This window comes from Hylobates moloch, unplaced genomic scaffold (genome assembly GCF_009828535.3).
Source record: "Hylobates moloch isolate HMO894 unplaced genomic scaffold, HMol_V3 SCAFFOLD_2, whole genome shotgun sequence".
Classification (NCBI taxonomy): Eukaryota; Metazoa; Chordata; class Mammalia; order Primates; family Hylobatidae; genus Hylobates; species Hylobates moloch.
Genome location: NW_026652277.1, coordinates 29,499,434 through 29,515,113, shown reverse-complemented (window position 1 = coordinate 29,515,113; position 15,680 = coordinate 29,499,434). Strand labels below are relative to the sequence as shown.

General features: G+C 35.6%; 1 protein-coding gene across 5 annotated transcripts in view; it reads right to left on the bottom strand.

Moving 5' to 3' along the window:
- CENPE (centromere protein E) overlaps nucleotides 1-15,680 on the bottom strand; it is a 92,590-nt gene that overhangs the window by 33,795 nt on the left and 43,115 nt on the right. For 4 of the 5 annotated variants that reach the window (XM_032175131.2, XM_032175208.2, XM_032175289.2 and 1 more), the window contains 11 exons: nucleotides 11,457-11,660; nucleotides 9,634-9,792; nucleotides 7,528-7,818; nucleotides 7,261-7,413; nucleotides 5,769-6,059; nucleotides 4,249-4,527; nucleotides 3,942-4,100; nucleotides 3,475-3,759; nucleotides 2,757-3,044; nucleotides 1,682-1,840; nucleotides 194-352 (listed from right to left, as the gene is read on the bottom strand). In XM_032175131.2, coding sequence (XP_032031022.1) covers nucleotides 194-352; nucleotides 1,682-1,840; nucleotides 2,757-3,044; nucleotides 3,475-3,759; nucleotides 3,942-4,100; nucleotides 4,249-4,527; nucleotides 5,769-6,059; nucleotides 7,261-7,413; nucleotides 7,528-7,818; nucleotides 9,634-9,792; nucleotides 11,457-11,660 — 2,427 coding nt within the window. The remainder of the gene's footprint in view (nucleotides 1-193; nucleotides 353-1,681; nucleotides 1,841-2,756; nucleotides 3,045-3,474; nucleotides 3,760-3,941; nucleotides 4,101-4,248; nucleotides 4,528-5,768; nucleotides 6,060-7,260; nucleotides 7,414-7,527; nucleotides 7,819-9,633; nucleotides 9,793-11,456; nucleotides 11,661-15,680) is intronic. The other variant, XM_032175441.2, reaches the window with a different exon arrangement.

Sequence of the window (15,680 nt, the reverse complement as noted above, 5' to 3'; positions counted from 1 at the left end):
GAAGTATGTACGTACTCTTTTCTCTTAGGTGCATACCCAAGAAGTGGAAATGTTGGGCCTCAGGTAGGCTACGTCCAGCATTAGTAAATACTGCCAAGGTGTTTTCCAATGTGGTTGAACCATTGCATATCCCCAACAATTTTAGGCACAAACAAATCAGATATCCAATCAAACAATCCCCCCATAAAAGTACCTTTTCTTGTAATTTAGCATTTGAATTTTCTAAATCTTTTTGCATATTTGATATTTTATCTGTCTTCTCAGAAACAATTCCTCTGAGTTTGTCAATAGTTTCCTGGTGCTCTTTCAGATGCATGTGAGCAATTCTTAGCTCCTCTTGTTTTTTCAGATCCTTTATCATTAGAGAAATTTTAAAAACAGTGACATATCTTAATATTAGTTTTTTAAAAATAAAGTGATTTATTTTCATAGTAAAAATAGTAACTGTTACTCTATATCTTTGCTGTCGTTTTTAAGGTACAGGCTTTCTCTTCTCTGTCCTCCTCTCTTCACACTCCTGCTTTCCAGAGGCAAACACATTACACATATATTACTTTTTTTTAAGTGTTGCATAGTATTTCGACATATTGTTCATACTTACTGTTTCCTTCTGAGGAACATTTAGATTGTTTCACATTTTTAATTAAAACCACTACAATAAATAACCTGTGGTATATGTATATGTTGTGTTTGTATATACACACACACTCCTTTAACAGTATATATGCAGGCTAAAGTCCATAAGAAAAATGCTAATTGCAGACTTGAACATTTTCAAGAACAGTACCAAATTATCTGCTTAAAACGCTGTATCATTTCATTCTTGCCAACAGTAGTACTTGGTTCAAAGAAGGGTTCATTGCTGTAAGAACACAATACATTGAATTGCTAGGGAAAGGAATGAGCTTACTTTAGCTTCTATTTTTCTAAGGCCTTCCCTAAGTTGGTCTTGCTCCATTTTAAAGATTTCCTCTACTCCTCTTAGGCCATCATTTTCCTTAGTAACGAATCTTACATCCTTAAGGTTTTCATGAAGCTTCTGAGTCAACCTTAATTTCTCCATTTCTACACTTTCCAGAGTTACATTCCAGGCCTCTAACTGCTTCTTCAACTGACCTGTTTGATACATAGTTTCCCTAAGATCATTTTTTACTTTAAGAAGTTGAGGCTGGGCCTGGTGGCTCATGCCTGTAATCCCAGCACTTTGGGAGGACGAGGCGGGTGGATCATGAGGTCAGGAGATCGAGACCATCCTGGCCAACATGGTGAAACCCCCTCTCTACTAAAAATACAAAAATTAGCTGGGTGTGATGACATGCATCTGTAATCCTAGCTACTTGGGAGACTTAAGGCAGGAGAATCACTTGAACCTGGGAGGTGGAGATTGCAGTGAGCCAAGATCATGCCATTGCACTCCAGACGACAGAGCAATATGCTGTCTCAAAAAAAAAAAAAAAAAAAGAAGTTGATGTTCTTTCTCCTGAAGTTTTTGGATCTTGAGATAATCACACAATAAGTTAGGATATCAGTAGATATAAAAAGATCAATGATAGTTTCTAAATTGAGTAGGCAAGTAAGTCTTCACTTGCCTTCAATTTTAGGGTAATTCATGTCTTATTTCATTACACAAAAAGATTTGATTCAAACTCTCAGTAACTGAGATAACTTAAAAATAAAATACCTGTGTTTTTAAGGCATCAGTTGAGTGTTCTAAGTCCTTTTGCATATTTGATATTTCACTTGTTTTCTCTGAAACAATCTCTCTTAGTTTATCAATAGTTTCTTGGTGCTCCTTCAGATGCATGTGAACAATTTTTAGCTCCTCTTGTTTTTCTAGGTCCTTTATCAATAGAAAAATAAAAATAATACCTTGAGAGTAATACCATTCACATGCTATAGAAAGGTATAGGGCAGGAGGTAAAAATCTTCCACCCTCTTCTGAGGCCTCCTAGTTCTCACCCTCTAAGCTACTTTTAGATGTCAATACATTCTAGAAACATTATTCCTGAACTTACCCTGTTCCCTAACAGGACACTTCACCCTTCAAATCAGCACTATAGCTCTACCACATTTTTTATTTGTGGCATAGAATTCCATGATGTGAATGTACTGCACTTATTTAACCAGTCCCTTACCAATGGATGGTTAGAATTTTCCGTTTTTGTTTGTGTTATTTCATTATTGCAACTTGTTGCAAAGAATATCCTACAAATATCTTTATACAGTTGTGCAAATGTGTGGAGGATAGTTACAATTGGACTTGTGGATCAACGAATAAACCTTTTGAAAAATTTGGAAGGTATTACCAAATATACCCTCGCCAACTTTCCTCAATATTGGACAATTTTATTTTTTTATTTTTTATTTTATTTTATTTTTTGAGATGGGGTCTTGCTCTGTCGCCCAGGCTGGAGTGCAGTGGCGCGATCTCGGGTCACTGCAACCTCCGCCTCCTGGGTTCACGCCATTCTCCTGCCTCAGCCTCCCGAATAGCTGGGACTACAGGCGCCCGCCACCATGCCCGGCTAATTTTTTATATTTTTAGTAGAGATGGGGTTTCACCGTGTTAGCCAGGATAGTCTCAATCTCCTGACCTCGTGATCTGCCCGCCTCAGCCTCCCAAAATGCTGGGATTACAGGCTTGAGCCACCGTGCCCGGCCTGGACCAATTTTATACTCCCACCAACCCTATGGCAGATTTTTCTCTTAGGACTCAATGTCATAGTTACTAGAGGTGTAGAAAGATGGTAACTCACTCTAGTTATAGTTTCTCTCAGGTTTTCCTTGAGCTGGTCTCTTTCTACTTTGAGAGTCTCCTCCACACTCCTAAGGTCATCTCTTTCTTTTGTTACAGATCTCATTTCTTCAAGGTTTTCATGTAGTATCTGAGTCAACTTTATATTCTCTGTTTCTATGTTTTCCAGGTTTAACTTCTGGGTCTCAAATTGCTCCTTCAAGTGTTCTATTTCACACATTTTTTCCTGAGTCTCATTGACAGCTGTCATCTTAAGAAACTGATATTCTTTTTCTTGAGATTCTTTCATCTGAGAAAATTATAAAGTAAGTTACAACATAGGCAGAATTTTTTTAGGAAAAGGAAGAATTGTTCCTAAAATAAGGCAATCATTTTTACATTGTAATCTAATGTATGTACTGCTTTCTTTCATAAGGGATATGAGTAACAATAATTAGATGTCATTTTCCAATTTAACAAAACAAGTCCCACTTGTTCCTGTAATTCACCATCAGAATTTCCTAAATCCCAATGAATATTTGCTACTTGAGCTGTCTTCTCTGAAATATTCTGTCTACTAACAGTTTATTGGTACTAAGTTGAATATAAGCAGTTTCTGATTCCTCTTTTATTTCCAGTCCCTTTATGATTACAGGAAAATTAATAAAACTTAACATGAACACCGTCATTATCACCTTAACACTATTTCTGTATCCAAAAAAAATAAGATGAGAACTTACTTTAGCTACAATTTCTTTAGTGTTTTCTTTCAGTTGGTCTCTCTCTATCTGAAGGGCCTCCTGTACTCTTTTCATTTCCTCTTTTTCCTTAATCATAATTTGTATTTCTTCTTGACTTTCTTGAAGTCTGTTAGTCAACTCGAGCATCTTACTTTCTATACTTTGTAGTGCTGAATCCTTGGCTTTGCGATGCTCCTTGAATTGTTTCAGTTCATTCACTTTTTCCTGAATCTCACTAATTTGTTTTATATTAAGTTGTTCCTCTTTCTCATAAATCTCTTGGATCTTAAACATAATTATAAAATAAGTTAATAGTCATAAAAATATGTAAACACACACACACACAACTTAAGGGGAAAAGGTTGCTTTCCAAAACAATTAAGCATGCTAAACAGTAGTCTTCATAATCCAGTTAGCTATTCCACCCCCACCCATTTCCTCCCACTGTTTCTTCATCCCCAATTTACCTTGTTGTGTAATTTATCATTGATTGCTTCTAATTGTTTTTGAATGGTTGATATTTCAGTTTCCTTCTCTGAAAGATTCACTCTTAACTCATCAATAGTTTCCTCTTGTTCTTTCAGGCAACAATGAACAACTTTAAGTTCCTCTTCAGTTTCCAGGTGCTTTATTATTAGAGGAAATTCCAATAAATTTATAGAAACATTATAACTATTATGCTGTAATTAACTCCCCTTTCCAAATATTTAGGGTTTATAAAAATATTTGGTTACAAAATATTTTTTAAAAACATAGTGAAAAGATGAAACCTACTTTAGCTACAATTTCTTTTATGTTTTCTTTGAGCTGGTCACTTTCAGATTGAAGAACTTCTTGCAGCCTCTGTAGGTCATCTTTCTCCTTAGCTACAGATTTCATTTCATCATGACTTTCTTGAAGTCTTTTGGACAATCTGAGCATTTCTATTTCTATCCTTAGTAGTGCTGAATCTTTGGGTTTGAACTGCTCCATCTCACTCACGATTTTGGTAGTCTCATTGTCTTTTTCTTTCATATTTAAGGACTGTTCTTGTTTGCTTTGAGACTCCTGGATCTTAAGAGAATCATAAAACAGTACAGTTGATATCCAGAGACACTGTGTTTTAGGGGAAAATAAGTCAGGATGCTTTCTAAAACAATTAAGGCAGGATTCAATGCCTCATTTAGAGAGCAATCTCTCCATTCTCCACTCTTCCATTATTCAGGCATTTAGCGCTTTTTAAAAATTGAGGTCTCACTGTGTTGTCAGCATCTTATTCGAGGCTGGAGACAAAATGATGAGACTTACAGGATCTCTCTCTTTTTGAGACTTATACTTCAAGGACAAAGATAGATATGATGTTGAATCTTACCAAACAGAGATGCTGGCTTCTCCTAGGGCCCAAGTGTCAAATATAATCTATTGTGAATGATAGGAAGGGATTCCTAGAGGAGAAAGCTTTAACTCAGATCTGAAGGATGAGAGCATTAGTTAGGCAAAAAGGAGTATGGAAGTACTGCAGGTAGAGAGACCTGAGAATCTGAAAGCCATGAGCTGAGGAAGAGAGTTGCTGGAGAACAAAGAATAGGAAGAAGAGTGAATTGAAATAAGACCGGCAAGATCTGCACCTAGTGCCTCATAGGCCACATAAAGGATCCTGGTCTTTATTTAAAAAGTAGCAATAAGATACTAAAAGAATCTAAGAAAGGATCACTTAGGCTTAGTATAGAAACTGGGTTAGAGAAGTGTAAGAATGAGTGTGGGAAGACCAGTTAGGAGGCTACTGCAGATAGCCAGGGAAAGAAATGATGTTGACTTGGATTAGGGTGGTGGCAGTGTGGAGAGAAAAGCAGGATGATTTTAAAAATACACACTGAAATCATTAAGATGTGGTGACTGGATTATAGAATAAGCAGAGAGGAAGGCATATTAGTAGGGATAGCTCCCAGATTTCTTACAAAAACAATGAGAAAGCACAGTAGTGCTTTATGAAACATTAAAGGAACAGGTTTAAAGAAGAAAATAAAACAATCTCATATTTGGTTTCACCCTTTCTTGTAATGTAGAATTATTTTTTTCTAAATTATTTTTTGAATATTTAAGAAAACAGTTCTTTTCTCTGAAACATCTTCTCTCAGTTTCAATAACTTCTTGGTATTCAAGAGCAATTTTTAATTGTTCTGTTTCTAGTCATTTCATGATTAAGAGACATTAAAAAATTGGTAACATAATTATAATACAAACACTATAACACAAACACAAGCCTTGATTCTTATAAGACATTTATTAAAATGGGAGGAAAATACGAAACTTACTTTAGCCAAAGTTTCTCTAATGTGTTCTTTCAGCTGGTCATGTTTAACTTCAAGGGCTTCTTTTATCGTTTTAAGGTTGTCTCTTTCCTTGGTTAGAGATTTTATCTCTTCCTGACTTTCTTGAAATTTTTCATTCAACCTGAGCCTTTCCATTTCTATTCTTGCCAGTGTTGTTGGGTCCTTGGTTGTGGACTGTTCTGTTAATAACTCCAGTTCATTCATTGTTTCCTGAGTCTCACTGACTTCTTTCACATTAGGAAGTAACTCTTGTTCCTCATGAAGCACTGGGATCTTAGGACATTCATAAAATACCAAGGTTACTATCTGGAGATTATTATCATAATTTTTTTTTTTTTTTTTGAGATGGCATCTCACTCTGTTGCCCAGGTGGGAGTGCAGTGGTGCGATCTCAGCTTACTGCAACCTCTGCCTCCCGGGTTCAAGAGATTCTCCTGTCTCAGTCTCCTGAGTAGCTGGGATTACAGGTGTGTGCTACCATGCCTGGCTAATTTTTGTATTTTTAGTAGAGTCGGGGTTTCACCATGTTGGCCAGGCTGGTCTCAAACTCCTGACCTCAGGTGATCTGCCTGCCTTGGCCTCCCAAAGTGCTGGGATTACAGGTGTGAGCCACCGCATCCCGCTGGCTATTATCATAAATTTTTAAAGGGAAAAGATCAGGATACTTTTCACAGCAAGGAAGGTCATCTTGAACCCTTAGGCCTACCTTGGATCACAAACTCCTCGTTATTCATTTTCCCTCAATTCCTGCTAAAGCTATTCGTGACTTTTCTGGGTCATATTCTGTAATACTTTTCTTTCTTTCTAGCTTAGACCCAAAGTGAACCAATTATACTTTACTAGCAGTCTGTTTCATACTTATTTCTCCACTAGTTTCCAAATGCTATAAGAGAAAAACCATAGTTGAGCAAACTATATCCCAATAAATGTATGATCTCCATTTTCAGATGGGCTCCAATGCCACGTCTCAATTTTTCTATGTGTATAGATTGATTTCTCTTTCCATGATAAATTAGTGGTACCATAAAATTTGGATATTTCTGCATTTACCATATTGGAATTAAGGGATTTTCTTTCTAGTTTATCATGGGGGGAAAGAACAATGTCTTATTTATATCTATAGTCTCAATGTCTGGCATGGAGTAGGCTTTTAATATAGGTTGGCCCAGTTATCCCAATGTTTCACTTTCTCCATAGCATTTACCACTATTTAATGTTTTCTTGTTCATTTGATTGCTTATTTATCAGCTGCTTTCTTTCACTACAAATGGATCAGAGGGATTTTAGGGGTTTTGTCCACCTTGTTCTCATTGTATTTCTGTAACCTAGGAGTGTGCCTGCCACATTAGACACTCAACAAATACTTACCCAGTCAATTAATGAACCACATCCTAGCTACTTCTTACTGCTTATCTTTCCTTCAAAGGAGAAAGGAGGAAGAAGTGACAAAAGATGAAAGGAATAAAAGACATACCTCTTCTTGTAATTTGGTATGGGATTTTTCTAAGTCCTGAGTATTTATTATTTGAGCTGTCTTCTCAGATACGCTTCTTAGTTCATCAATAGTTTCTTGGTGTTCTTTTAGGTGAATATGAGCAATTTTTAGTTCTTCTTTTGTTTGTAGGCCCTTGGCGAGTGAAATTTAAAGAATATTGTAACATTCTTCCAACATTGCTCCCCTCTTTCCAAGTGGCTCAGATTTTAAAAGAAACAATAGATGAAGGAAAAGGATGTAACTTACTGTAGCTTCAAGTTCTCTTATATATCCTCTAAGTTGGTCTCTCTCTGTTTCAAATGACTCCTGTAATTCCTTTAGAACTTTTCTTTCTTTGGTTATAGATTTCATTTCCTCATAATTTTCATTAAGTTTCTGAGCCAACTCAAGCCTCTCTGTTTCCATATGTTCCAATGTCAATTCTTTGTTCTTTAATTCATTCTTTAAATTCTCCATTTCATTAATCTTTTTCTGCATCTCACTCATCTCTTCTTGTACATTAAGAAGTTGTTGCTGTTTTTCTTGGAGTTGCTGGCTCTTAAAATGCACAATTTTTATAATTACCATTTTACTTATATTCTCAAAATTCTTGCATAAAATCATTAACAGCCCTGCCTCCTATCAGCATATAAATAGGTAAGTAGCATTAAAAGTAAACGAAACTCACAGGCATAAACGTCTGTAGTGGGTTGAATATTGTCCTACCCAAAATTCATGTCTCCCAGGAACCTCAGAATGTGAACTTATTTGGAAATAGTCTTTGCAGATGTAATTGGATTAGGATTGAGACATGATCCTACTGGAGTAGGTCTTCATTCCAATGAGTGTATTTATAAGAGACATAAAAGCACATAGAGAGGCACAGAGAAGGAGGTCGTGTGAAGCAGTTACAAGCCAAGGAATGCGAAGGGTAGCTGGGAGACACTGGAAGCTAGGAAGAAGCAAGGAATGATTCTTCCTTAGAGCCTTCAGAGGGAGTATGGTATTACTGACACTTAAATTTGGACTTCTAGGACTCAGAACTGTGACAGAATATGTCTCTATTGTAAGCCATCAAGTTTACAGCAATTTGCTATGGCAGCCCTAGGAAACTGATACAGGCTGATTAAGGAGATAAAATAAACTGATTAATGAGATAAGGGGAAGATGAGATAAAGTAAAAAAGCAAAGAGAATAATTAAATATACAAATACAGCAACCAAATAACTATAATTCCTCATTCTCTTAAAAACTTTTGGAGAATTTATTTTCGCTTCCAATAAGATGCTTATGGGTGGCTCCCCCAAATCCTGAGACATTAACCTTCACAGGCTGTTGATTTTACCTTTTTTATAGGAGTATGAAATAGACGTAAGGTTTTAGTAAACTCAATCAGGTGAGATAGTGAAAGGGATCAGAATTAAAAGAAAACATGTATTAAGAAAAAAACAGGCTGGGCATGATGGCTCACACCTGTAATCCTAGCACTTTGGGAGGCTGAGGCAGGAAGACCACTTGAGCCCAGGAGTTCGAGACCAGCCTGGGCAACATAGTGAGACCTCATTTCTACCAAAAATACAATTAGCTGGGTGTTGTGGCACAGCTAATTCAGTCTCAGCTACTCAAGAGGCTGAAGTGGGAGGACTGCCTGAACCCAGGGGGGTTAAGGCTACAGTGAGCTGTGATCATGCCACCGCACTCCGGCCTGGGTGACAGAGTGAGACCCTGTCTCAAAAAAAAAAAAAAAAAAAATGAAAGAAAAAATAAAAAATATTCCACAGAATAATAACAGAACCATACTATATTATCTATTATGCAAGTGGCACTGCCTTTAGCTTATACAGAAAGATCTCTATGGGTGCATTTTAGAATCTCTTGGGAACTACAGCTGTTACAGGGGTCTTAGCTCTTACACAAATATCCCAATAACACCTAACTTCTATATAAAAAATGATTCAGGAAACTGCAAACATCTAAGAGATGGTAATAGTGATAAATCTTACATTTCAAAATGACTAATGCATCTCTGCAAGGAAAGAATCTTTATTTTGTTGACTAATATATCTCAAGTGCCCAGAACAGTGCCTGGCCCATGACAGTGCTCAATAAATATTTGATGAATGAATACCTCATATGATTGGTTTAAATGATACAAAGCCCTGTCTCACCTAAAGACTCTGGAATAATATAATCCTCACAAGGTATGTTAGTTTAGATCTCAGTGTAAGTTGAAACTGTCCAAAATACTAGCATTGAAATATGTTCATTTGGGAGGTATGTGTTATTTCTGGATTTAGGTCTACAGAAATAAAAATTACCAAAAAAATGTTTAGTTAAGGAAAAAAGGTCAGGTAAATAACTTTAAAAATTCACCTTTTCCTTTAGTTTTTCTTCAACTTCTGCCAGTCTGTCACAGGTCCTAGAAAGCTCTTCTTCTTTCTTTATGGTATGGTTCTTTTCTTGTGCAACTATCTCTTGTTGCTTTTTAAGTTCATCTCCAAGAAGTCTTAATTCTTCCTGGTTTTCAATGGTCTAGAAAGAAAAAGAAAGTTGAGATTAAAGTAAATATTAGCTAACATTTATAAAATCAGGTAAAACATCAGCATTTCTCTCGGTCTGCAAATGAAGAAATCAGGGAAAACTATATAGGAAAAGACAAATTTCAAAAAAGAAAGTCCTTAATTTGATAATATAAGATGCCAAGAATCTGCTTTTTATATGGTTTCTTTACTGCTCAATTTACATTCCTACCATGAGAATTAGAATTGGATTTAACATTCTATCATGAGAGCTTAGCTTATTTCTGCCTTTAAGCCAAAAGAGACTTTTTCTGAGCTATCACTGAGTAATAATGAGACTATAGCTATAGTTTTTTCAAACACTGGGATGGCTTTGGTTTTAGCACCGATCACTGCCAGTGAGCTCAAAATGGCAGCCACCCTCTGCTAGCATGACTTGGGCTGATCCTAGTTATTAGGCTCACACAGTGACATTCTCATGTATCAAGACCACAAAAACATAACAAGCCAGAGACTGAGAAGAAAATACCATTGTTTGTCTGCATGCTTATTTACATTCTGCTCTTTTGATGAAGCAGACAATCCCCAAAACTTATAAAATTAAAACAATACAAATGGTCGCATTCTACTATGATCCACAGTGAACTTCTCCAAATATTTATTTAAACTTATACACATTATATCACCCCTAAACATAGAAAACCTAAGTGTGAAAATATTGGCAGACATCAACAACAATTAAAAATAAAATTTAAAAATTATGACAGCAAAAAAAGAGAGAGAAACATTTAGGAACAAATTTAATAAAATATTAAAAGACCTATACACTGAAAATCTACAACACACCTCTTTGAGAACAGATAAATTACAGAAGAAGATATACAATGGTCTATAAGCACAAGAAAAAATGTTCAACATCTTTAGTCATCAGGGAAAGGCAAATTAAAACAACAATCTACACACCCATTAGAATAGCTAAAATTAAAAGCACCAATAAATATGAAGTGCTGGTGAAGAAGGATGTTTGAGCCACCAGAATTCTCTTAATTTGCTAATGGGAATGTAAAATGATATAATTACTTTGGAAATCAGTCTAGCAAATTCTCATCAGGTTAAACATATTCTTCCCTATGACACAACAATTCCAATTAGATATTTACCTTAAGTAAAGATATGCAAATAAAAAGAGTTGTACAAGAATGTTTATAGCAGTTTTATTCAAAATAGCCAAATACTGAATGGAACCCAAATTTCCATCAATAGGAAAAAGAATAAAAAAATTATGGCATATTAACACAATGAACTATTGCTTGGCAGTAAAAGGGAGTGTAGAAAGTCAAACATAAGAGACTATATACTGTATGATTCTATTTGTATAAAACTCTAGAAGAGACAAATGATTTAAGGTGAACATATCAGGACTGATAATCTGGTGGGGAGGAGGTGATGAAGGTCTGTGATAGGGGTGTGAGGAAACTTTCTGGGGGTGATGGAAACGTCTTCTATCTTGACTGGGGTGAAAAGGAAATGGGTAGAGACATCTGTTAAAAGTCGTCAGACCATACACTTCCACCAAATACATTTATTGCATATAAATTATACCTCAATAAAGTTGATAAAAATCTGAAACAAATGAAGACACAAAGGTAATGCCAAGTATACAGTGCTAAACCCTACCATTTCAATATTTTCCTTTAGGTCAGTCTTCAATTGTTCCTTTTCTGCTATAACACTCTCTAACATTTGTTGGAGTTCATTTTTCTCCTGTATTAAAGAAAATATCTTCCTTTGTTGCTCAATTATCCCATTATCCTTAACATCTGCAGTTAGTGTTTGGTTATTTTTAGCTTCCAAATCCTGTTTTTTATCTATGCCAACCATCTAAAACATAAACACATTACAGAAGAATTTCTTAAGTAGTTAACAACAACTTTAAAAAAGAATAAAAATAGCCAACACATCTATTATGTGCCAGGTACTATTCTCATATCTTAACACATTTAATCTTGACGGTAACTTTATGAGGTAGGTATTACCATAATCCTCATTTGATAGATGAGGAAACTGAACTGGAGAGAGGTAAAGTCACTTGCCCAAGGTCACTCAGAGGTTTAGCCAGGTTTTGAATCCAAGTGGTCTGGCTCCAAAGTTTGTGCTCTTATGTCTGTTCACTAATCAGAACAATATGGACAACTATAAATACTAATAATTGTCTTCACGTATGATAGGTTAACATGATTCTGCATGTTTACTTATTTCAATGACATTAATACATTAATTAAAGGATATCTGCCTTTAGTTTGTACATATCTTCCATAAATATTTTCTAAGTTTCATTCTAGTAGTAGTTTGTTTATTTACTTCTTTTTTTTTTTTTTTTTTTTTTTTGAGACGGAGTCTCGCTCTGTCACCCAGGCTGGAGTGCAGTGGCGCAGTCTCGGCTCACTGCAAGCTCCGCCTCCCGGGTTCACGCCATTCTCCTGCCTCAGCCTCTCCGAGTAGCTGGGACTACAGGCGCCCGCCACCACGCCCGGCTAATTTTTTTATATTTTTAGTAGAGACGGGGTTTCACCGTGGTCTCGATCTCCTGACCTCGTGATCCGCCCGCCTCGGCCTCCCAAAGTGCTGGGATTACAAGTGTGAGCCACCGCGCCCGGCTGTTTATTTACTTCTAAAGCAGTAAGCAATCTTGAACTCTATCACTTTATCTATTTCTTCCTAAAAGCTGCGTATCATTCCCTGTCTCCCACTCCCTGCAAATCTTCATTTTCAGAGGCAGTCCTACTTACAAAAGGCTGGAGTTTTATTATATGTAGAGGGCTAAATAATTTTTATAGAGATCTATTTCATAAGGGTGAAATTCATCTTTTCTTAATATATGTATATTTTATATACTGCTTAAGAAAAATGTTATATAAATTCATTCATCCATAAATAAGTCACGACCAAATGTAAGCCAATACATGAACTCATTGGTAAAGGGAGACAGAGACTGAAATTACTATTGCTGGTACAAATTTAGGGTATTATTATATAACATTACACTAGTTCAGTTCACCTGTGCCTACACAGGTATTTAAAAGTTTTTATAATAATCTATAATCACATTAGAAAACAACAGAAAAATAAAGGATAAAAATCATCCACTGTGACCAACTTCACACAACAAACTATTAGAATTCTGGTAAATTTACTTCTGGAGTTTTTTCCATTAAAAGTTTTTTTTTTTTTTTTAAACATAGCTATTATAATGAATTTATATATGTGATTCTTTATAGTTTTTATCTTTTCCACTTAGATCATATGTATTTTCACATGCTGTTATGTAACCTACAAATAATTTTTAGTAGCTGCTTGATTCTCTAGAGTAGATATAAACTGTACTTTATTTAGCAGCTCCCTTATTGTTGGCAATATGCATGAGCTTCTAGCAGATAATGGGGAACACAGAGCTAACTACATGAGAAATTAAGGTAGGGAACACATAGTCTTTTGGGACTAGTCTGTTTGATATTATAATTCAGAATCTCACGTCTTTCAAATACAAAGCAGATTGAGACAAAATTTTCTGTAATGATAGCCAAGGTTTATTTCAAATCTGAACTCAGCCTAGAAGGTACTTCAACTACCACAGTTATGAATAAAATCTAATAGATCTAATTATTAAATAAAAAATTATTAGAACATGTGAAAAAGGAAAAAAATTGTCCTTTATATAAGAATAAGCTTACTAATCATAAAATATTTTTGTTGAGATGCATTAAAGATACTGCATTTCCAGAAACAGACACATCAAGTAGGATTGAAAATAAGCATTCCAAGGAGATTCATGATAGACCTGCTAGTGCAGCTCTCTGGTGCCCAGATGAACAGGGGAGCACCTGGAAATCCCCATTTCCACTCTTTTACTCCCATGGCAGATTCCAGCATGAGCATGATACAAGACCAAATTGATCTCAGCCTTCTATCCCAGACTTTAGGATCCCTGATGAACAGAATGGCCTCAGAAAAGCCCCAGCTACATCCTTTTATTAACATGGATAAATGACTCCAGCATAAACTTGGTAACATAGGATCTTAGCTGTTCCCAGTGAGTATAACTCCACTCTTCCCTTCATCTTCTATTGTCTCTATAACTGCATTTTGGATTTGTTTAAAACAGTTATTGATTGCCATATATTATTGTCAAAAGTCTACTAAAAAAACTTTCCCATCATAAAAGTGGAAGGTATTATTTCTTTGTTTCTTTTTTTTTAGACAGGGTCTCACTCTGTCGCCCAGGCTGGAGTGCTGTGGCATGATATGGGCTCACTGCAGCCTCAATCTTCCCAGGCTCAGGTGATCCTCCTGCCTCAGCCTCCCGAGTGGCTGAGACTACAGGTGCGTTGCTACCGTGCCTGGCTAATTTTTGTATTTTTTTGTAGAGACGGGGTTTCACCATGTTGCCCAGGCTGGTCTTGAACTCCTGGACTCAAGCAATGTGCCCACCTTGGCCTCTGAAAGTGCTAGGATTACAGGCATAAGCCATTGTGCTGGGGGTAAATTTCAAATTGAGGTCAAATGCCTTTGGCCTATGGTTATTCCAAATTACAAATAAGCTGAGAACATAAGATACAGAAAAAGTGAGAGAGAAGAACTAAAGCCTTATAAAGAGATGGAAATAAAAAAAAAGTTCCATTTTCCAAGGCAGTATTTTGCCCTGGAGTAAATGGGGGAAAATGCAGCTCATTTTATAGAAGTAACATATAAATGTACAGATATTTATTTATATCAATTGAATCTTACTGAATTACTTTGAAATATGTATTTGCTTTTATTTAATAATGTATTCTGTTAAAAATGCATGACTGTACAAACATCAGTTGCATTTCTGTACATTAACAATGAACGATCCAAAGAAGAAATTAAGACAATTTTATGTATAATAGCATCAAAAAATAACAAAATACTAAGAATAAACTTAACCAAGGAGGTGAAAGACTTATCTGCTGAAAACTGTAAATGTTGCTGAGAAGAAATTAAAGAAGACACAAATGGAAAGACATCCCATGTTCATGGATTAGAAGACAATATTTTTAAGACATCAATACTACCGAACAATCTACGGATTTAATGTAATCCCTATTAAAATCCCAATGGTGTCTTTTGCAGAATTAGAAAAATCTATCCTAAGATTAATATAGAATCTTAAAGGATCCCAAATATGGAAAAGAATCTTGAAAAAGAAGAACGAAGTTGGAGGTCTTATACTTCCTGATTTCAAAACTTATAAAGCTACAGTAATCAAAACAACGTGGTGCTAGCATAAAGACAGACATATAAACCATTGGTACAGAATAGAAAGACCAGAAATTAATGCTTGTGTATATGGTCATGGTATCTTCAACAAGGATGCTGAGACTACTTAATGGGGACAGGATGATCTTTTCAAAAAATGGTGTTGGGAAAACAATAGCCATACACAAAAGAACGAAGTTGTACCCTGACCTTACACTATATATACAAATAAATGCAAAATGGATTACAGGCCTAAACATAAGAGCAAAAATTACAAAACTCTTAGAAGAAAATATAGAGGAACAGATTCATGAGAAGGGTCTTGGCAATGATTTCTTGGATATGACACCAAAACACAGGCAACAAGAGTAAAAATAAACTTGACTACATTGAAATTAAAAACTTCTGTGTATCAAAGGATAGAATCAACAGAGTAAAAAGACAACCGATGGAATGGGAGCAAATTTTTGCAATATTGCATATAACTGATAAAGGGGTAATATTCAGAAGTATAAAGAACTCCTACAACTCAACAACAAAAATCAAACAACCCAATATAAAAATGGGAAAAAGACTTAAATAGACATTTCTGCAAGGAAGATAAACAAATGGCCAAAAAGCACA